The sequence below is a fragment of the Melanotaenia boesemani genome, chromosome 24, assembly GCF_017639745.1.
Source record: "Melanotaenia boesemani isolate fMelBoe1 chromosome 24, fMelBoe1.pri, whole genome shotgun sequence".
Classification (NCBI taxonomy): Eukaryota; Metazoa; Chordata; class Actinopteri; order Atheriniformes; family Melanotaeniidae; genus Melanotaenia; species Melanotaenia boesemani.
This window is the reverse complement of record NC_055705.1, coordinates 9,163,187-9,185,865: the sequence shown is the minus strand read 5'-3', so window position 1 is coordinate 9,185,865 and position 22,679 is coordinate 9,163,187. Positions and strand designations below refer to the sequence as shown.

The window sequence follows — 22,679 nt, the reverse complement described above, 5'->3', positions numbered from 1 at the left end:
CCTTTCAGCTGTCTTCTCCTCTGAAGCATATTCGCGTATCTGGTTTGGCTGATTTACACAATCCACTCAATAAAAAGGCTCAGCTGGGGTGAAGACTTTGGAGTTGACAGACAGACACTTTTGAGTGATTATCTCACTCTGGTCTCTCCCCATCATGATGTGCTGAAAACTTATCCTGAGTTCTTGTGTCTTATTTTATGTTAGGAAAACCCTGACACCTTCTGTCTGTGATGTTTTTGTCTCCTTTCTTCTTTCCCTTTTGCATCTTTTTGCTATTTTCCATCTTTTTCTGTCCCCTCTGGTCAGGTCCAGCAAGATTACATAGATTCCATGATTCAAAGTAAATAAATAAATAAATTAATCAGATTATCAAGAGGAGCCTTACCCATAGGCCTCCCCTTGGCAGAGTAAATTTGTTCAGCACGATACAGCAACCAGATTATCATTTTGATTGCTATGATGCTGGACAGGACAAGTTAAAAAAAAAAAAAAAAAAAAAAAAAGAGTCACCCTCACTGATTGGCTTTGTGTTTATGAATTATGGAGAGGTATTGGAAATGTCCAATGTCATTACTGTAACCTGAACACAGCAGTGGTAGAAAGTGATTCTTGTCAGAGCTTTACTTTTGTTTGGATAAAAAAAGTGACAACCTGATAATTTAGTATTTTATTTAAACTGAGAACAACTTTTGTGGTAACAAATGGTCTGCAGTGACAATTTCTCTGATTCTGTGTGCAGAAAAATCACACATGTGAGCAGTCCTACAAGAGGATTTTAGGTTTCTGGGCCCAAACACAACACTTCTGCACCACTCTGCTTGGAATCACTTTAGATGGGACTCAAACCCACATTTCTAGTTTAGGAGGTCAGTACCTTAGCCATTAAGGCTCATTTATGCTCCTGTTACGTATGTAAATAGGTAAGTCTGTTTTAAACATTACTGCCCTCATGCTTTAATGAGTGGTGCAGAGTGGTGGTGGGCAGATTGATTCAAATATCCATAATATCAATGCCAGCATTGATATAGATTGATACTAATACTATAACATTGATACTTTAGTTTAATTTTCTCTCCTCTATGCAGGATGTGCTGCTGCATTATATCAGTGAAGCCCAGAGCAATCACACGGTGCTGCTCCTCCCCCCTCCTGTGTTTTAATGTTGGACCGTCATGTAACTCAGCTGCTCAGGTAAACAAGCAAACGGGGACCGGCCAACAGCACACCCACCACCAACTGGTAAGAAGTGTGGACCAGAACGTCAGATGTGACAACTGAGTGGTTAATTGTGCAAAATATCAAATGGGTCATCCTGCGTTCACCCTCTAAATGCAGAGCTTGGAACCATCAGAGTTTTTTATAAATAGGGAGGATGAAGTGATTTTTGGTGGTTTTGATTCACTGCTGTGACAAGGCAACTGCCAAATTCGAATTTTTATGGTATGAGTAATAATTTTGTTTATGCATTAATGTTTTTTTTTTTTTTTTTTACCATATTAATTCCACAGATTTATCTATTTGCATTAATTCATTAATTATGAGAGCCCTATTAAAAAGTATTGGTACTGGTATCAATGATACTAGTCCATTAATTACTTGGTATAGGATCAATACCAAATCTTGCAGTGGAACACTGAAACACTGCAAGACATTCGTGTGAATGAAGAATTTATTGACTCTATTGTAGCTTCTGTACAAGCTACTGAGTTGTCAAATGGATTGAGTCAAATCTTCATACGCGAAGGCATGTTGAATGTGGAGCCTCCTGCTACAGACCTGGCTGATACACTTCTTGGATGTGTTCAAATGACACTGGAGTAGCTGGGGAAAATCCCAAACCGGACCATCAGACTGATCTCTCCTACTGGAACAGTGTTGGTGCCAGACCAAAGTCATCAACCCCAGCCAGAACCTGGTCTGACGTTGTTCGTCACAGAGGTAAATCCAGCAGGAAATTTAAAGCTCCAGCACTCACTTCACGGCCTGAAGTCTCACTGCATAATAAATATGATGTGTTGACTCATATTAAAATGAATGATGATGAATGTAATGCAAGGATCTTTAAAAACTCAAGCAATAGCCCTAAAACTCAGCCAAGGGCTAACCAGACCAGGAGGAGAGGCCAAAATTCCACAAACAGGAGGACTAGAGAAGCTATCGGCGCCTCCACACAAAAACAAATAGACACAATTCTGATTGGGGACTCTATAACAGCATGTGAGGATGGCAAAGACAGAAAATTTAACACTTTTTGATACATCAGTCAGGGAACTGACAGAGATGTTGCCGACCATTCTGTCTTCACATCCAGATGGTATGAAGATTATTGTCCACACTGGGTCTTTTGATATTCTGAGGAGGAAAATTGGCTCTGAGATCCTGAAGAAAGACTTTTCTCTGCTGTTGGAGAGACTGTGTCAGTTTGGAGCATCATGTTTACATTTCAGGACCCATTCCTACAGCGGGTAAAGGAATTGAACTTTTCAGTAGACTTCTTGGCCTGAACACATGGTTATCAAACGCATGTGTTCACCCATGGGATAAAGTTCATTGATAACTTCAATATCTTTTGGAACTGTAAGGAGTGATTCAGACCTGATGGTGTGCATCCAAATCTAACTGGATGCAGATTACTTGGTGCACACTTGCGTCATGCTGTTGGGACGGCAAACCCAAACATGAGTGTACAGAGCGAAGGACACAGCAGAGAAGCAATCAACTCCCAGCTCTCCCCCCTCACCAGACCCTCTTCTCCACATCACCCAAGGTCTTCAACTATTCTACCAAGAAATACAAGGCTCCCCCTCCTCCCCCTCCTCATCCTCCTCTTAGATCATCTGTCCTGGCAGAGCAAACTTCATAAAGCTAGCTGTACTTAATGTTAGATTGCTGTCCAACAAGTCACTGTTAGTTAATGACTTCATCATTTCTCACAGTTTAGATTTTCTTTTTCTGACAGAAACATGGTTAACAGAAGACAGAAGTGCTACAGTTCCTAATGAAACACCACCCTCTCATTTTAGTTTTATGAATAAATGTCGAAATGGGAGGAAAGGGGGAGGAGAAGCTGCCTTATTTAAAGATTCATTCCAGTGTAAAGAGATTTCATTTGCTGATTTTACTTCTTTTGAATATCTTAGTTTTATTTTAAGGGGCATTCCTAAAATCCTATTTCTAATCATCTACAGATGTGTAAATTTTATTGATTAATTTTCTGAATTTTTTTCGGTTATCTCTACTGATTTTAACCATTTCATCTTAACTGGGGATTTTAACATTCACATAGATAACATGATGGATGGTAATGTCAAGGAATTTTCTTCCATATTGGACATGTTTGGTTTGTGGCAACATGTAAATGAACTGACCCACATTCGAGGTCACATTCTGGACCTGGTTATTTCAAAGGGTGTGGAAATTTCTTCTGTTGCGGTCACTGACTTGGCCTTGTCTGACCATTTTTGTATTTTGTTTGATTTACTGATCACTCAGAATGTCCAACCAACCTACTCCTCGGTTAGGAAGAGGTACATTAATGAAAGAACAAGTGCTTAGTTTGTGGAGGTCATAGATATGTTACCAACAACCAGTGCAGAGTCAGTTGATGGACTCCTGGATCATTTCAATCTGAAAATCTTGAATGTAATTGATGCTGTTGCACCGATAAGAATCAAGAGCAACTTGAGCAAACAGAAAACACCATGGAGAAACACCACTGTGGTTACCAGCCTAAAAAGAGTATGCAGAAAAACTGAGCGGAAATGGTGGAAAAATAAACTTCAAATTCACTATGAGCTGTACAAACAAAGCCTGCGTAACTATAACAATGAGCTGTGCAAGGCCAGAGAGCTGCATTTATCTGAAATGATTAATAGGAATGTCAACAATTCTCACACTCTGTTTGAAAAACTTACAAATCCTCCTATACAGATAAACCCAGAGCTCCTTTCCACTGAGAAATGCAACCAATTTGCCAACTTTTTTATAGAAATAATTAAAACAATTAGGCAAAATATTAATTCCACACAGTCACACAAGAAAAGTAGTCTGTGTCTAAAACCCGGAAATAATTCTGATGTTATGTCGCAATTTAAAATGGTTGATTTAAAAATCCTACAAGAAACAATTTGGCATTTGAAATCAACAACATGCACTCTGGACATGATACCATCCGACTTTTTAAAAACAGTTTTTACCTCAGTAGATAGTGAACTTCTACTGATAGTTAACAGCTCACTGGCATCAGGCATTTTTCCCAAGTCACTAAAGATAGCTGCTATTAAGCCACTCCTAAAGAAAAGGACTCTAGACGCCTCTATAATGAACAACTTTAGACTTGTCTCTAACCTCTCTTTTATTTCCAAGATTATTGAGAAAGTTGTATTTCACCAGCTTAATGACTTTTTAAATGAAAGTGGAAATCTTAATAAATTTCAGTCCGACTTCCGACCTCATCACAGCATTGAAACAGCTCTGGTCAAAGTGTTAAATGACATTAGGTTGAATACTGATTCTGGTCAAATATCAGTCCTGGTTCTGTTGGATCTCAGTGCTACGTTTGATACTGTAGATCATAGAATCCTGTTGCACAGGCTGGAAAACTGGGTTGGACTTTCTGGAGCGGTCCTTAACTGGTTCAGGTCCTATTTAGAAGGCTGGAGTTATTTTGTTACGATCGGCAGCTATGAATCCGAGTGAGTCGCCATGACTTGTGGAGTCCCCCAGGGGTCAGTCCTTGGACCTCTTCTGTTCAACTTGTAAATGCTCCCTCTGGGTCAAATATTACAGAACTATAGCATTAATTATCAAAGTTATGCAGATGATACACAACTTTATGTGTCTCTGTCACCAGATGACTGCAGTCCAATAGACTTATTGTGTCAGTGTCAGGAGCAAATAGATACCTGGATGAGGGAGAATTTTCTACAATTAAATGAAGACAAAACTGAGATTATTCTATTTGGTAGCAAAGAGAAGAGAGTCAGCATTGGCAAACACCTGGAGACTCGGGCTCTTAAAATTACCAACCAAGTTCATAACCTTGGAGTGTTGATAGACTCAGACCTGACTTCCTGCAGCCACATCAAAGCTGTCACTAAGAAGCTTTTTACCAGCTCAGAAACATCAACAGAGTTAAAAGTTTAGTCCCCCAGAAAGACCAAGAGAAACTCATCCATGCATTCATCTCCAGAAGGCTGGATTACTGTAATGGTCTTTTGACAGGACTTCCTAAAAAGAGCATTAAACATCTGCAGCTCATCCAAAACGCTGCTGCTAGAGTTTTAACCAGAACTACGAGATCTGAACACATCACACCAGTTAGAAAATCTTTACACTGGCTTCCAGTCAGTCACTGAATAGATTTTAAAACCCTTCTGATTGTTTACAAATCCCAGAATGGTTTAGGCCCAGAATACATTTATGATATGTTCAGAGAATATAAACCTAGCAGAGCTCTTAGATCCAAAGACTCTGGTCAACTAGTCCAAACCAGAGTCCAGACTAAACATGGAGAAGCAGCATTTAGCTGTTTTGCTGCAAACAAGTGGAACAAACTGCCAGTGTTCAAATCCAGATTAAAAACATTTCTTTTCTCATGCGCCTATGCATGAAATCTGCGGGGGGTGCTTCCGGGGACTCCCTCATTCTGCAGGGGGAATTCAATGCCCACGTGGGCAATGACAGCGAGACCTGGAGGGCCGTGATTGGGAGGAACGTCTCCCCTAATCTAAATCCGAGTGGTGCTTTGTTGTTGAACTTCTGTGCTCGTTATGAATTGTCCATAACGAACACCTTGTTCAAACATAAGAGTGTCCACATGTGCACTTGGCACCAGGATACTCTGGGCCGCAGTTCGATGATCGACTTTGTAGTCGTGTCGTCGGACTTGCGGCTGCATGTCCTGGACACTCGGGTGAAGAGAGGGGCGGAGCTGTCAACTGAGCACCACCTGGTGGTGAGTTGGGTCAGATGGTGGGGGAGGATGCCGGTCAGGCCTGGTAGACCCAAGCGTGTTGTGAGGGTCTACTGGGAACGTCTGGCGGAGTCCCCTGTCAGAAAGAGTTTTAACTCCCATCTCCGGCAGAGCTTCAACCATGACCCGGGTGAGGCGGGGGACATTGAGTCTGAATGGGCTGTGTGCCGTGCCTCTATTGTCGAGGCAGCCAGCCGCAGATGTGGCCATAAGGTCGTCGGTGCCTGTCGTGGCAGTAACCCCCGAACTCGTTGGTGGACACTGGCAGTAAGGGATGCCTTCAAGCTGAAGAAGGAGTCCTGTCAGGCCTTTTTGGCCTGTGGGACTCCAAAGGCAGCTGATGGGTATCGGCAGGCTAAGCGGAGCGCAGCTTCGGGGGTCGCTAAGGCAAAAACACAGGCATGGGAGGAGTTTGGAGAGGCCATGGAGAATGACTTCCGGACGGCTTAGAGGAGATTCTGGTTCATCATCCGGCGGCTCAGGAGGGGAAAGCGGTGCTCCGTCAACACTGTGTACAGTGGGGATGGGGGGCTGCTGACCTCGACTCGGGATGTTGTGAGGCGGTGGAGGGAATACTTCGAAGACCTTCTGAATCCCACCAACACGTCTTCTGATGAGAAAGCAGAGTCTGGGGTGGCTGGTGCTGGCTCTCCTATCTCTGAGGCTGAGGTGGTTAAAAAGCTCCTCGGTGGCAAGGCCCCGAGGGTGAATGAGGTCCGCCCAGAGTTCCTTAAGGCTCTGGATGCTGTAGGGTTGTCTTGGTTGACACGCCTCTGCAGCATCGCGTGGACATCGGGGACAGTTCCCCTGGACTGGCAGACTGGGGTGGTGGTCCCCCTCTTCAAAAATGGGGGACCGGAGGGTGTGCTCCAACTACAGGGGGATCACACACTGAATAAAGACTGCAGAACTACAAATACCCGGGGGTGGTTCTGGTTAAACAGGCCAGTTCTTTGAGGGCAGGGAGCTGGGACCTATTAGAAAAATGGTGGAGCAGCACATGAGGAGGAACCTGCAAGGCATTTTGGACAATAAACACCCCCTCCATAACACCCCAATAAGACAGAGAAGCAGGTGCAGTGAGAGGCTGATCTCAATGCGCTACAGGACAGAGAGGTTCAGGAGATGTCATGATTATATGATATGTGTGGGTCCTGCATGATCATGGGTCTTAGAGCTTGTTTTGGGATCATGGGGTGTATTAGGCTTTTTTTAATATTATGGCTTTAGGGTTCTTGGTTTATAATGTCATGTTATGTTAAGGTTCTTGTGTTATAGGCAGGTTTTGTTATGTTAAGTTATTGTTAGGATCATGTTATATGTTCTTGTTCTAGATTTAAGTAAAGTTAGGAATTTGTGTTACTCAGGTTACTATGTTTTTAATTAGTAGGTAGGTCATGGGTTTCTGCTCAGGCTCCAGGTTCATTAGGACACCTGGGCTGATTACGGATTCCTTTCACCTGTTTGTGTTTGTATATATACTCCTGGGTCTGTGTCATTCCTTGTCAGGTCCTTTTGGTTTAATCTCCAGCGTGTCTCATGGCTTCAGTATCACGGTTTGTCAGAGTTTTTCATGTTCCTTTTCACAGTTTTAGTTTCAAGTTGAACGGTGTTATGTCAAGTCTTGGTTTTGGTGCTGGAATAAATCACTCATCATCTACTTCATTTTGCCTCCTCTCCTAAACTGTCTGCAAGTGGGTCTGCACTCATCCTCCCCCCAGAAATTATTACATGAGATCATTTGTTCCTGCAGCCATTAAACTTTCAACTTGTTCCTCAAAGCCTGTAATGGTCTAAAAACTATTACTCATATATCTCTTAAATCTTTATTTATATAATTTATTGCTTCATCAATTTCTTATTCTACTGTTGACATTTCATTTATACAATGTCATTGCTTTTCCTTTATTCATGAATGTCTGCATTATTACTAGCTGAAAAAATAAAAACTGCATCTCAAACATTTTAGCTATTTCCTGCTCTGTCTGCTTACTGTTGCCCTTTAATTCTGAGTTCAGCTGAGGAAAACCTGAGCAAACCTATTCATTTTAACTTCCTCAGTGTTCAGAAAAAGATAAGACAAATGAAGCTGGACGAAAGCTGTATCCATCCTTAGGGTAGAGCATAAATGGGTCTTTAGACTGGCCTCCTAATCCAAAGATTGTGGGTTTGAATGGTATAAAAGGAGCGTACTGGTCCCATAACTAAGAAGTTGATGGATTGAAACCATCCTCTGCCATCAAAGTGCATGCCTACTATTCCAAACCATGTGCTCTCATGTGCTCTAATTTAATGTAAATGGACATGATGATCCACATCTTATTTGGTTTAATCTGCTCTCTTGCTGTTAGAGGACTTACTGATGTTTCTCTACAGCAAGTAGACACTAAAAGATGTCTTTAGAAGTGATCGGTATCACTGCTGGCTCTTTTTCCTCTTGCTTTCTGGGGAAAAGAACTTTGAGGTGAAGGGTCACCATTATTAGCATCAACTCTTTTTCTTTTCATTGGAGTCTTTATGTGGCTGATGGCATATTTACCCTCTGACAGTCACAGCAGACTTGTTGGACTTTGGGTTGTTTGGTTTCTACTAGGCAGCTGCTGGGTGGAATTAGACTGACTGGATTCAAGGATGTTTCTTTAACTATGTGACCTATGCCCACTTGTGGGACTCTTCCATTCCGAGTTTTCCAAATACATGTTTTTCCTGGCCCTAGAAAGATGTGACTTAGTTAAGCCGATCATACAAAGGAAGCAACTTTGGGTTTTGAAAAGCACTTGAAATTTTCTTTCACCACAAAACAAGTCTTTGTCCACTATAAGCTTTGTGTTTTGCACAGAAACACTACCAAAAGTAGACCAAGTCTTATGCTGTCCTACATATTTCTGACACTGCCCCCTAGTGGTACAAGCAACATATAACATGTAAATGACCATGCCCTGACCTTATTTCTTTGGGAGCTAACAGCTTTTTACAACATATTATTTTGCAGTACACATGATTCTATTAATTTTATTCCGTATTACATCTTTAACAAACATACCATCAAACACAAAATGTGAAATTAGGTTCAAGTAGACAGTTTCATTATGATTTCAGGGAGTGTAAAATATGTGCTGTAAGGTAAAGGTTATTTTTCCACGCAGTAATTTCTGCCTCAGAATCATGTGTGAATTTATTGCAATGCTGCCTGAGGATCTAAGGATCAGTTATCTACTGGCCTCCTCTTTCTGTACAGAAACTATTTAAATTTTTCACTGATTTTATTAACTATATCTTTAGTCTTCTATAAACCAAGTAAGAACATTCTAAAACTTTTAAAAGGTGATTGGAGTAGCAGACTAATTAAATATTTAGGGGTTCAACTACCTAGAGATCTTAGGGATCTCTTTAAACATAATTACACCAATTTAACACAAAAAATTTTAAGGCAGACCTGAATCGTTGGTCGCTACTGCCAATGAATATGTATAATAGAATTAAATGAGTAAAAATGATAGTATTGCCCAAACTGCTTTATTTTTATTTCTATAACTGTCAATTGAAGTACACCTAAACAATTTACCATGCCAGGTGGAAAGAAATAGATCAAGCTGAAATTCAAACCCCTCTTCCATCTATTCTAGGTGATAAATCATTGTTAAAATTGCTTTTAAGCAAAGTGTCTAGCTGGATTAAGGTACGACTTAACATTTGGTTTAATGATCTCAAAAACAATAGTGTTGAACAGGATGCTAAAATCTTATGTTGGCTGGAGTATGATACAGAATTCCCCCCTGCAAAAACGATAATAGGTTTAAGTTTTGGTGTAATAGGAGTATCGCCACAACTGGAAACTGTCTTCTGAAAAGGGGATAGATACTTTCCAACAACTATCAGTCCGTTATAACCTGGGAAATGATGATTGTTTTAGGTACCTCCAATTAAAACACCATTTTAACACAGATATTACTACTAAAAACCAGGGTAGACGACCTTTAATATCTTTATAGACGTTTGCAAAGGGAAATTAACCAGAAAACACATGTCTAGAACATATTCAACTTTGCAGATGGAAAAGAAAATATCCACAATGTATATTAAGTCTAGATGGGCGCAGGATGCTAGAGCAGAACTAACTGAAGAAGATTGGTTAAATATTTGTAAAACCATAGTAACCACCTCAAGCTCCACTTGGTGGAGGGAGTTCACCTGGAAGAATACAGTGCTTTTTTTTTTTATTATACCCCGAATTAAGGCACTTCAAAGTAATAATGTGGAAAATGGTAAATGTCGGAGGAACTGTGGGTATACCCATGTGGGCCATTTCCATATGTTTTGGGAATGCCCTAAAATTACCTCCTACTGGACAGATGTGGTTAGGACTACCCAAACAATTATGGGACAAAATTTGGACTTTTAGTGTATTTTATGGGAGTAATATCCCACCTCGACTGAAAAAACAAGATCGTTATTTATTACAAATACTACAGGCAGCTATAGTAAGAAGGCTATTACACGGAAATGGTTACATGAAGAACAACCAACTACCTTGGAATGGAAGGATATAATACATGAACTTTATGTTATGGAGCGATTAACCTTCTCCCTCAGACATTCACTGGAAAAAGGTGAAAACCTTTGGAAAAAAATGGAAACACATCCTTAAGATAAAGTCAGAATAGTTTTGTTTTATAGCAGTGATGGAATTTATTGGACCAAAGACTGCTAAAAGTAAAGATATTTTTGGGTTTTGTTTACCCCTGGGTTAGACTGGGGTGGTCCTCCTCCCCTTTGTTGTTGACCTGGAAATGGTCTTGATCTGACTGTATTTGGTTTGGACTTATTATGCCATTCATTTAATATATTGTTTTAATGCATACCCCCTCTGTCTATCAGATGGTTATGTAGAAACTGTATAAACTAATATGTGGTTTGATGTGTTGTGTGTTCAGAGATAGAACCAGTGCTGATTGGACTTCATGTTGCTTTTCTATCATCTCCAACTAGTCTGCCCACTTAGATCAGCAGTTTCTGAAATACATAGACCAACAACCATGCCACGTTCAAATTCACTTGAATCCCTTTCTTCCTCATTCTGAGCAAGTCTTCTTAACCATGTCTACATGACTAAATGTGTTGAGCTGCTGCCATGTGCTGAGAAAATTTAACCATCTCAAGGGGCCAGAGAGTGTTTTAATCCAAATAACACACACAGCTGACACCCTTTATATGTCCAATCATACAGCTGACCTGTTGTCAATTAACTTAATTAGTTGTGTCATGTTCCACTAAAGTTTTCAGTGAGTCTGGTCATGGCATGTTTTAGCTGTCAGATTCATGTGCACTGCCTCACAGCTGTACTTTAGTAAATTGTAGTGGTCACATCAAAACTTTCAAACTCTCAACAACAGGTCAGACAAAGCACATAATCAGTGCAGATGTTCCGTAGCTCTCCGGAGGCCTACCTACCTTCCGTTCGGCCGGGCAGCGTCTCGCGCCACCGCTCGCGGAGTTGATGCTGCAGGTGCAGTCCGGCTCGCAGCGACATTCAACCATACAAATCTTCTCCGGCGGCTGGGACTCATTTTTGGACGGGTTTCTGGGTAACTTGGGCGAAAACATGTCGAAGCTGCGGTGTGGCGGCGCTCGGCTTATCTCTACAAGTTGAAAAGTCGGGAGGGCAAAAGTCCGCGGATTGAAAGCGGAGCGGGGCGCGCGCCGGTGTAGCGTCATCCAATACGCCGACTCTTTTTCCTTTTTTGATTACAGGGTGTTCAATAAAGGCAGGGTGGGCAAAGTCTAACATCACATGACTTCAACACGTTTGGGCAAAAAGAGACTTTTTACAATTACCACAAGACACTTTAAAGCCGAGATATCGCGCCGCCAATCTCTAAACAAAGTTTATTCAAGTTCATACTAGCTCTGACGGGGTATTAAGATTAAAAATAATTCTTTCTTTAAATAAGCCAGGGAATTTAAGCCAAAATTTCCCAAAATGCTTGTTTTTGGGGTTTTGCTTAATCAAACTAAAACCCGTTATAGTCAAGTCAATTCTATATTTTATTAAAAAGAAACAGAAAAAAAAAGACATGACCACATATTTACAAAATCTAGGACACAACCCAGAAAAGCCCCCAAATATCAAAGACCACGCTGTAAAATTATGTAACAGTAAAGAACGTGTTTGTGGAGAAAAGAGCATTAAAGCAATCTAGAAAGTACGGAAAAACGGAACAAATTTTTCAACAAAGAAATGATGTTAAAATAAAATGTTTCACTGCCAAAGGAAAATAATCTAGTCTGCACAGCTTGCAGTGAATGCTGAATATAAAAATCTGTCACTTTATTTAGAATAAAACACCTTAAAAAAAAAACAAGATTTCAGACCTCACACACAAACTAAATGTTCAACTTGATATTTTTTTTGCAGTGCGTCTGTAAGTCAGGGATGTTGTGGAAGGGGGCTGCCATGTGAGCTCTCGGTTAGCGCTGTCGGTCCCAGCGCCAGATGGAGGCGTCGTCACACACAGCTATCAGGATGCTGCTGTCACGGCTGAAGCTGGTCTGCCGGATGGCAGACGTGCACTTGGGAAGCGTCAGTGTGGTGCACCTGAAGAGAAGCAGAGAGGGGCTTTCACAGCGAGAAATGGGAGCTTAACACATCAGCTAGAAAGCTACAGCTACAGAAAAGATGCAAAAACACAAACTAGCCAGAAGCATTTAAAGAAAGCTCCATGTGTTACTGCCTTTATGATGCAGCCGTCAGGAAAAGCACAATTTCATTAAATGCAGCTAAGAAGGAAGTGAAAAATTAGACAAAGTAAAGCTGGCATTGGCTGAAAATGTCGATATTCAGGCATGTGACATCCTCATTTACTATCCGGCCGCTTGTCAGCTGTATCTGAGAGTGAAGCCATCCCCAGCTGTTGCAGGAAAGGTCTGCACTCTTTAATTAAAAGTGTCTGAACAGACACACTAAAGAAAAACATCCAACGACAATGATCTCTGGAGCCATCTCTCTTGTCGAGTTTGACACTCACTTGTAGAGCCATGAGGACCAGAAGGAAGGTTTGACTGAAGTTTCACGTTGTCCACATGTACGCAGGTATTTTAACAAATGCAGGGATGCTGCCCTTCATTCATTTAAAAGGCCGTTTTGGGACGTTTCTTTTTGGTTTATGTGTGGACATATTTGGCTCAGCATCTGTGCCTTGCATCCCCATATGTACTGTTGGCTGTCAATGCATCTGTATTTATAATAAAGCTGCACAATATTAGCAGGAACATCTAATCATTTCACTCAGGACAAACTCCTTCAAATATTCTGCAAATACTGCAGAAAAACAGAAAAAGGGCTGAGTAGTATTATTATTAAGTATTATTACTACAGTTTAAAAAAGAAAATTCACACTCCACAAGCTCACAACACAAGGTCGGCTAAACGTTGATGGTGACGCCCGTTTTCCACCAATCAAAGTCGTACAAAGTGTCTCATTTTTTTCACGCTGTGATGGGAACGTCCTGGATGTCGGTGTGATTTAAAGCCACATTTCTTCTGCTATGAGAAATCTGCCACTTACTTGGCTTTGTGTGGGTCTTCCACTTCAAGGTCCCACACGTAAAGCTTCCCCACCTGGTTTCCCAACGCCAGCATCTGTCAAAGCAGCACGACAGAGGACAGAGCATCATTAACAGAGGGTCACACGGAGGAGAGCTCGGTTTGGTCCAACTACCACCACAATCTGTGTAAAATCTAAATAAAACCAGAATGCAATGATCTACTAATCTCATCAATATGTATTTCATTGCAGCTCAGTCTCAATCTATACTTACATATAGTAAAAACAGCAATGAAAGTACCTGGGTCAAGAATCTGTAACCAGTAGCTGTTCTGTGCTGGGAGGCCTCGTTACAGTCAAGCCAGCAACAGATACAGCTGATGTCATCCATCACTGATCAATACATCCGATCAGACTTCTATCAAGTCTGCTTTTAATGCTGCACCACCTGTAGGTCTAAATATCATGAACATCCAGTTTTGTTCGTCAGCCTTTTCCCCTGCATACAGAGATTCTTCCCAATTCTCTTATTAGTTTTACGTTGTAGTTTGAGTGGTTTTAAATAGAAGATTTTTTTTTAATTGTTCCACAATTTTTAGACACATATGTCTGTTTCAACATCTGATGTGTTGTTTATGTTTTATTGGGAATAAAATATGGGTTGATTTGTAATTCAATGCATTCTGGTTTGATTTACATTTTACACAGCATCCCAATTTTTTTTTGGAATAGGGTTGTAAATAGATTGAAAAATAAGCTTTCAAACCTTCTGCCAGAAGTCCATGGAGAAGCGCATGTACCAAATGTCACACTGGCTGTAATCGAAACGTCCCAGAATCGTCACATTGGACTCGTTCGGCTTAATGTGGTCGATGTCGTCCTCCATCTTCCCTGGTTTCCAGCAGACGATGGCGTTTTCACAGGACTGTGAGAACAGAAAATACACATTTTATTAAACTGATTCAGATGTAGTTTTGATCACTTACATTAATAATAACCTCTAATAGAAAAAGCTGCAGCTCTCACTTCAAGTTTTTTAACCTGTAGCATCATTTTAATTAAAAATTCCAGTTTAAATTAAACCAAAATCACAGAAATTCCAGAAAACTCTGCAACATTGAAGGTTTTCAGTCTCTTGCCTTGGAGAGAATGAGATCGCCGAGCCACCGCACACAGTCCACATAGTTTCTATGGATGTCTCGCGTTGAGAAGTCGGGGAAATGAATTTTCTGAGAGACAAAAGGCCTGAAGAGAAAATTTCTTCTTAAATAAACAAACCTTCTCCAGACTTATTACACACTGGCAGTAAAACAGAGCAGGAGGAACTCTGAGTGTCTCACCTGTTTGTCTTTGAGGGGTTGTACTCGTACGAGCCGCGAATGGCTTTCAGCATTCTCTCCGAGTTGATTCTCCACAGTTTGAGCGAGTGGTCCATCCCACATGACATGATCTTTTCACCCAGCAGGTCAAAATCCTGCACAGAGACAAACAGATTTGTTTTCATCATGGAAGTTGTGTTGTCAAGATAAATTTCTGTCTACTTAAAATTCCCACGGTCAGGGCACTTTGCACAGACTGAAGAGCATCTGATAACGTAAACAAACCAGCTCATGTGGATGGACATGCGTGTGATCAGGTCAACCTGCACATAGATCTTTCATGTTGGTGAATTCCTCAATTTTCTCTCAAACTCGAAACCAAACTTTAAAAGGACTAAAAAAACAAAAGACTTAAAACCTGATTCCCAAACTCCTCATACAGATTTACAGGTTTAGAAAGATTATACCGAGCAGACGTAGACAAATGTAAAGATGGAACATCTTTGTTGCCCTTTAAAAAAATAAAGAAAATTAAACAGGTGCCAATTAAAATGCTTGAGACTACAAATAAGGACACACGAACACAAATAACTAATCAGCCAATCACATGACAGCAATTTAGTGTATTTAGTCATGTAGACATGATGCAAATGACTTGATCAAACTGAGCATCAGAATGAGGATGAACAGGGATTTAAGTGACTTAGAACGTGGCATGGTTGTTGGTGTGAAACATGAAAGCATGGATTCATACTGCCTTGCCTCAGCCTTGTCAGGCTGCTGCTGGTGTAATGGTGAGGAGGATGTGTTTCTGGCCTCCTTTGGGCCCCTTAGTACCAACGTGGCCTGGTTTAACCACCAGTAGTTGCTGACCATGTCCTTTATGACACAGTGTAGCATCTTCTGATGCTACTTCCAGCAGGATAATGCACCATGTCACACAGCTCAGATCATCTCCACCTGCTTTCTAGAACATGATATTGAATTCACTGTACTCCAACGGCCTCCACAGTCACCAGATCTCCATCCAACAGAGCAGCTTTGGGATGTGGTGGAACGGGAGATTCTCATTATGGATGCAGATGACAAATCTGCAGCACCTGTGTGATGCTGTCATGTCAATATGGAGCAAAATCTCTAAGGAATGTTTCCAACACCTTGTTGAATCTATGACACCAAGAATTAAGGCAGTTCTGAAGGAAGAAGAGGGTCCAGTCTGGTGCTAGCAAGGCAGACCTGATAAAGGTATCAATGAGTTTAAAGCTATGTTTTATACATTTATAATAAATACACCAGGCTAAATTAAACGGAATATCTTTTCTAGTAAAAGTAAAGCCAAAGCTGACATCCTGACACACGTCCTCATGTTATTTCTGTCAGTCAGGCATTTCCTGTACTTTTGCCGAAGCTGGGGTGAAGAGTGTGTGAGATGGTTTGTCTCTACAATAATCTTTGCAAGTAGTCAAAGCCCAATGACGTTACGACTGTAAATGTGATGTGTGCAGTACTTTCTGTTCCTGTCATCTACACAGCAGTGACACCTGCTGTTCATGGTGAGAACTGCTGTTTAGAGTTGCAGTGCTGCTGTTTACTGTAGGATGATTTCAGCGTAATCAGCCTCTGATATTGTTAAGATGTTTTTCTCCCACAAATCCAAAGAAAAAGGTGTGATTTATTAATAATTACAGGGATGTAATCAAACACTTACAGCACTCAGGACTTCATCTCGATGACCCTCCACGCCTCCAAATATCGCCACTAATGTGTCCGTCTTTATGTTCCACAGTCGGAGAGCGTGATCTGAGGAAATAGAATATTAACAACTAAATGTGCCGTGAACAGAAAAACCACAGTTTATTTTCATTTCTACATAAATCTTTCACAATCTAAAACTGCACCATCAATGTCCCCCTGATGCTTTCACTTTATTTAAATAAAAAGACTAATGAGAGAACGAGCGACGCCTCATAAAACTGATCCAGCAGCTGCAGTCCTGAGCAGAGGCTCATTACTGTCACTCAGTGACAAAAAGATTAAACTTTGCTGCAGCTCACATGACCTCCTCTTCATCTGCTTCATCTCAGAGTGAAAAAGCTCCACCTGATGATCACATGGCGATTAAAAAACGGGAGCGATGGCAGCAATAAATGATGGAGAAAAAGTCCATAAATCCAACGTAAAGAAAATATGACCCACTCTTCCTCATTCTGACTCTTCTGTAACTTAACATGCAACATTTGAAGTTGTTTAGGATTATTATTATATTACCTTTGCTGACAGACAGGAGGAGGTTTGGATCCCTCGGGTGAAATTTGAGCTCATTGATGGCGTTCCCGTGACCGACGTAATGCTGCAAACAGACAAAAACAGGACTATTTTCTCCACCGTTTCTTTACGTACACAAATCAATGAGCCCGTTTACATGCACACCAGAAATCTGATTATCTAGTTATCAGATAATTCAAGTGATCATGTACATGTCATAATCCGATGTCCTTCATCAGATAACTGCCATTATCAGATTATAAGAAATCAGATTAACACGTGTAGATCTCTCCCCAACATCCTGATGTCTTTGTGCATGCAGAGGCGTAAATTTAGTCCTTTTATATCTGCGTATGTGCAAAACCTTCATCACTTCTGTCCAAAATCCGCTTCTCTTGCTGAGAAAAGGCCAGATTTGGATTTTGAATGACACGAGTAATGAACTAAAGATTATTTCTTTGTCAAACATTTTTATTTTGTGGCACTTTTTAATCATGTTACACTGTAAGCGTTGGGGTGCATGTGTATTTAGCAGCTTATTACTTCTCATACTAGCAGCTAACGCTAAGACCGCGGACGCTGCCATGTCCATGTCTGTTGAAAGTAACAGAAAATGGCGTCACCATGAACATATGTACTCCCAAATAAACCTGATTAATGGACCGGTAAATGTAGACAACAATTTTTTAAATATCGTATTTCAGAAGTGCCCATAGACGCGTCATATCAGATTATTCCAGTAATCTGATTACTTCCAGATATCTGATTTTGATGGTCATGTAAACAGGCTCAGTGTTTTACTGGATTACTGAAGTATTTAATAACGACAAAAACTAAGTGATGCTGTGTGGATCTGGGAACTGCAGCGGACAGATGCAACTTAATTAAAACCTTCACAGCTAAAGTTGTGAATTACCTTGATGCACTGCATCGTGATGTGGTTGATGACCCGGATGATGCCGCGGGACCCGGCTACAGCCAGCAGCGGATGACTTGTGCTGGTGTCGTACGTCCAAGCACATGTGTAAAAGTTCTCATCTGCCTTTGGAAAATCATTAAGAAAACTACCAGATCTAGAGCTTCTGCAACCATCTACAAAACAGGACTTACAGCTTCACTCGGGAGCTGATGAGATCCTCTAAATTGCAAACTTTTACTCAAACATCAACTGAAACTGGAGCTTTAAACAAAAAAAACTGAAATAAATTAGGTGTGATCAGGTGGAAGGATACGTCTGCATCAACGTAAGACTGCAGGAGTCTTATCTCTCCCTGAGAATGACATTCGTACAGAGTTACCTGGTGAAGGAAAGACAGAACTGGTTAAAACATAAACACAAGGTTATTATAAAAATCTACATTTCAGATATAAATGCACACTGTACAATGTGATTTTCCTTTAAAAGACAAAAAGTAATGGTGTAGAAATCTGTGGAAAAGTACCGTAAACTAATGGAATCTTATCAAAAGGAATCGCATCACTCGTCCACACAACCAATTACAGACTGTGTTGACAACTTTTAGACAGACAACAATACACTGATAAATTACCCTGTTACTCCCGACTGTGGCAAACACCAGTGGGTCTCCCTCCTTGCTGTGCCAGTTAAACTGGACTCCAAACAGCGGCTGACCGTGGTCCTCCTAAAACACATTGGGATGCAACTGATGATCATTCACTCATCACACTCATAGTTAGAAATGTGTTCAGGTGTTGCTGGTGTACTCACCCTCAGGCTGTTGACACATTTAAAAGAATATTTGCACTTCTTGGACTTCCACTTGCCCTTTCCCCAGCTCTTCCTGCCCGGAGCGTTGGCCGTATTGGTGGGTGTGTCCGGGCGCTCTGCATTGGTCCCACTCTCAACACTGACAGCATCATCCTACAAATGTAAGTAAGCATGTTTCTATCTATGACTGACATAGCAACTTGAAAACCTGGGTTACAAAGTGCTTTACATGAAGGTAATACAGGTTTATTTGAGTTCACTGATGTATATTGGATTTTAATTGTTTTAGGCTATGTAGAACCTGGCAGGAAATAAATGGATAACAGTCATGGCTTAGACTAAATGCAACAAGTTATTGTCAACAGGATCTTCTCCATGGGTTTAAATGTGGGGGTGGAAGGGACATTAACCTGTTTTCAGTGGCAATTTCTGGAGTCTAAAGGTGTCATAATCTTTGTCAATTAATAGTACAGTCTCCTTTTCTTCCATGCACTTCTGGGCCAGTTTGTTTACTCTGATTACTTCTACTGAAAAATAATAAAGCAACTAGCAGAGCACAAAGATGGCTCTGATATGGGTTCATGTTGGGAACAACAACTAATTCCCAATAAGCCACAGTGGAAACACATTTTAAGTGTAGTTAGGTTTAGGTTAAAACATCAAAATTAACAGCTTATTACTATTTGCATAGTTTATATTTAGACTAAGCACTCGCATTGCGCTGGTTAACTCAGGAGCTCTTTCTACAGCTAGTCTTGCACGTGAACGACAACGTTAGAGCGCGTGCAGCTAAAATAACATAAACATCACTGTTTACCAGAAGTTAAAGATAGGCAACTGGTTAACAGTCAATACCACCACAGCCGCAGGCGTGTTAGGCAAGCCGGTTTAGGTGGACAATGATGCTAGCTAAGGTTTCTTCTAGCAGCTCGGCTATTTAGCACGTAGCTAACCCGCCAAAAGAGTGTGTTCTGGTGGTAGAAACACGAGCTTACATTCTCGTCTCCTGATAAATCGGGATTACTGTTCTCGTCACTGCTCAGTTTTTGTTTTTTTGTCGGTATTTCTTTCCCCACTTGAGACGGGGACTCGGACATATTCTTAGTTTCCCTCATTTTGGCCTTCCGTCACCGCATCCTCCTCTGCTCTCTCTGACCCTCCACACCGCGCTTTCCCCAATTGAAAATTTAATGCGCGTCTACTCTGTCTCTTACGGCTGAGTAAGTAGGCCAAAACACTGGCCATGGTGCGTTCACTTACACCCTGTAAATGTTTGCCGGTTTGGCAACAAAGGTGAAAATTCAGGATGTTACGGTACAAATCACTTTAGTTATCTTTGCTGAACCAGAAATGCATGCCATCGCTTCCCTGTTCTGTTTGACATCCAAAGAGGATCTTTGGAAAGTCATTCAAGAATTTGTAAAACTATCCCTAAAAACTAGTGACAGAAATAATAAAGGATTGTTGAAGAATAAGTGTACCAAATATTGACTTTCAAACTCAATAAAATTGCAAAATCTCTTGTTTGCGCCCTACACAAACTACCAGTTTGTCCATTAAAAAAACACCGATAAGGGGGGCTGCGGTAAAAACAACTTTTAGCCCATGAAAGAAATATCTGTGTAACTGTTTTTTAAACGAAACTGAAAGATTGAACTGCTGTAGAGCAATCATTCGTGTGCTCTTTCTCGGTGGCTCGAGTTTATCTGCGCAAGAACACTATGTTATACGGTACGTTGAAGTATGGAATCCGCGAGAGGACCAAAATACTTGAGCGGAACTTATTTGCTAATTATTATGGTAAATGATAAATTATATACCAACTGTGTTTAAGTTAAAACAATATATTGTCCATAATCCAATCATACTGAAGCATGGAGCTGTCACCCAAATAAAAACAAATTGTGACATTATCACATTATAATGTGATAGTTTTATTGTAAAAACTTGAAATTTATCACATTATAATGTGATAGTATGTAGTCCTGTCAGCTTTAACGGTGCAAAATCAACAATATCACAGTCCTCCAAGCTTCACCAAATCTCTCCAATTGAGTAAACTCAAATTAAGTTTCCCCATACAAAGACAAATATGGTTCAAAGTCCACGTTTTCATGTATCACATAATGTGATATGGTTCAAGTTTTAAGAATAAAACTATCATGTTATAACGCGATGAGGTCCATTTTTTTGGTGGGGGTGAGGGGGCAGCTCTACGCTTCTGTACAATCACATTACCCTTTTTTCGTGGGACAAAAATAAAAAATGAAATAAATTTACTGCACCTAATATTTTGTATCAATTATTTAAGAAAGGGAAATGTAGAAAACACAGGGAAGGAGTGACAATACTGGCTAAGAAAGTTTCACTTGATTCTTGTTCAGAGTGTCTCCAAGTAAGTCCACTGCAAAAGGTGAATTATTCTTCGTTTTGGGAAAATGGAAAGCAAACTCTGTTTAGATGTCTTTTTGGTATTAATACACATGCAGGCAAAAACAGCCATTTCTGGTCATTTAATAATAGTAAGGTTTCTCTTGAATGTTGTTCAGGCTAACTAAATTTATCTGCTGCACCTTGTTCAGTCCGTTCCAGCACATCATTCTTTTTCCTTTCTTCTTTTTTACTGCAAATTACAACAAATATTTACAATTAATTGTGTCTGTGATAAAAATAAAAATAAAGGAAGATAGAGAATGATAGAAAGAAACAATAAAAATTCAGGAAAAAGATCATTTGAAAAGGCATTGAAACAGAATCTAGCCAACTTTCAAGTGTTTTTCCCCTTGGTGGGGGATCCCACTTGTGTAATGTATTAAAATAGCTGTGCTGAATAACGGTCATCTTGTCTGGACCAAGTTAGGGTTAAGAAGAATCAAAAAGTCGTTATTGTCATTTTGCATTTATATAAAGAAATTTCTCTTGGTAACTCTCGTCTCAAAGACAAATATATGCATATATATACAATAAATTAAAAACACACAAAACACCAATAATGAAAACACTAAAGTAAAAACACACAATGGTAGAAACACTAAAAATACAGTAAATTAGACAATAAATAAATTAAAAAGGGGGTGTGTAAATAAATGCAGTTGACACACTGCAGAAATGTCCCTGAGACGATGTGCAAAGAAGCAAATGGTGCAAGTTACATCTGAGACAGTCAGAGAATATTAAGCAGAGGTTGGTGAATCTGTGTTTGTGTTTGTGTGCTGAAGGGATGGTGGTGAGACAGATTTCACAGCTCTTGGAAAGAAACTATGTCTCAATCTGCTCGTTCTAGTCCGCATGATTCTGTATCTCTTCCTTGAAGGAAGAGGCACAAACAGTCCATGGCCCAGGTGGGTGGGATCGGCAGCCATACAGCTGGCCTTCTTCTGGACTCAGTTAACATAAAACGAGTCCAGATCTCAGAGAGGTTTTCCTACAGACCCGTGTGCTCTTCTCACCACCTGGGTAGTTTCCACAAAGAGAGCTTCATGGATTGGGTTTCCACACCTGAGCAGCTGCATCCAAGCCACACATCACCAAAAGCAACACAAAGCATTGAATGCAGTGAAGAGAACGACGCCACTGGACTCTGGATCAGTGGAGACGTGTTCTCTGGTATGACGGTATAAATGTGGTCATCAAAAGACATAGGTGACTTAGGCTTTCCTAATGTAAGGCTGTACAATTTTGCTTTTAAAATGTCCAGACTTGGTAGACATTAACAGAAGCTGAGGTGAGCTGGATCCCTTCATACCACTGGATGTCCTCTCACATGGATCTAGGTGGTCTGGATCATTCTCCAAACCCAGTGCTGGTTTATTCTAAATAGACTGGAGGCAAGTATACAAATCTTGTGG

General features: G+C 40.6%; 2 protein-coding genes and 1 long non-coding RNA gene across 3 annotated transcripts in view; 1 reads left to right on the top strand and 2 right to left on the bottom strand.

Moving 5' to 3' along the window:
- Positions 1–11,682, bottom strand: part of atp7b (ATPase copper transporting beta) — a 34,935-nt gene extending 23,253 nt beyond the window's left edge. The window contains exon 1 of the mRNA XM_041978530.1: positions 11,426–11,682. Within this exon, the coding sequence (XP_041834464.1) occupies positions 11,426–11,578 (153 nt within the window). The 5' untranslated portion in view covers positions 11,579–11,682. The remainder of the gene's footprint in view (positions 1–11,425) is intronic.
- Positions 720–22,483, top strand: LOC121635410. Its single transcript, XR_006009457.1, has 3 exons — positions 720–731; positions 1,379–1,387; positions 22,426–22,483. It is a non-coding gene; the product is annotated as an uncharacterized LOC121635410 (long non-coding RNA).
- Positions 12,002–20,041, bottom strand: eed (embryonic ectoderm development). Its single transcript, XM_041978532.1, has 12 exons — positions 19,827–20,041; positions 18,832–18,984; positions 18,653–18,745; positions 18,335–18,400; positions 18,019–18,144; positions 17,106–17,187; positions 16,546–16,637; positions 14,859–14,992; positions 14,658–14,763; positions 14,285–14,443; positions 13,540–13,613; positions 12,002–12,569 (listed from the first exon to the last, which is right to left on the bottom strand). Exons 1-12 carry the CDS (start codon positions 19,944–19,946, stop codon positions 12,443–12,445), a joined length of 1,332 nt encoding a protein of 443 aa, XP_041834466.1. The 5' UTR covers positions 19,947–20,041; the 3' UTR covers positions 12,002–12,442.
- Positions 22,484–22,679: the final 196 nt, after the last annotated feature.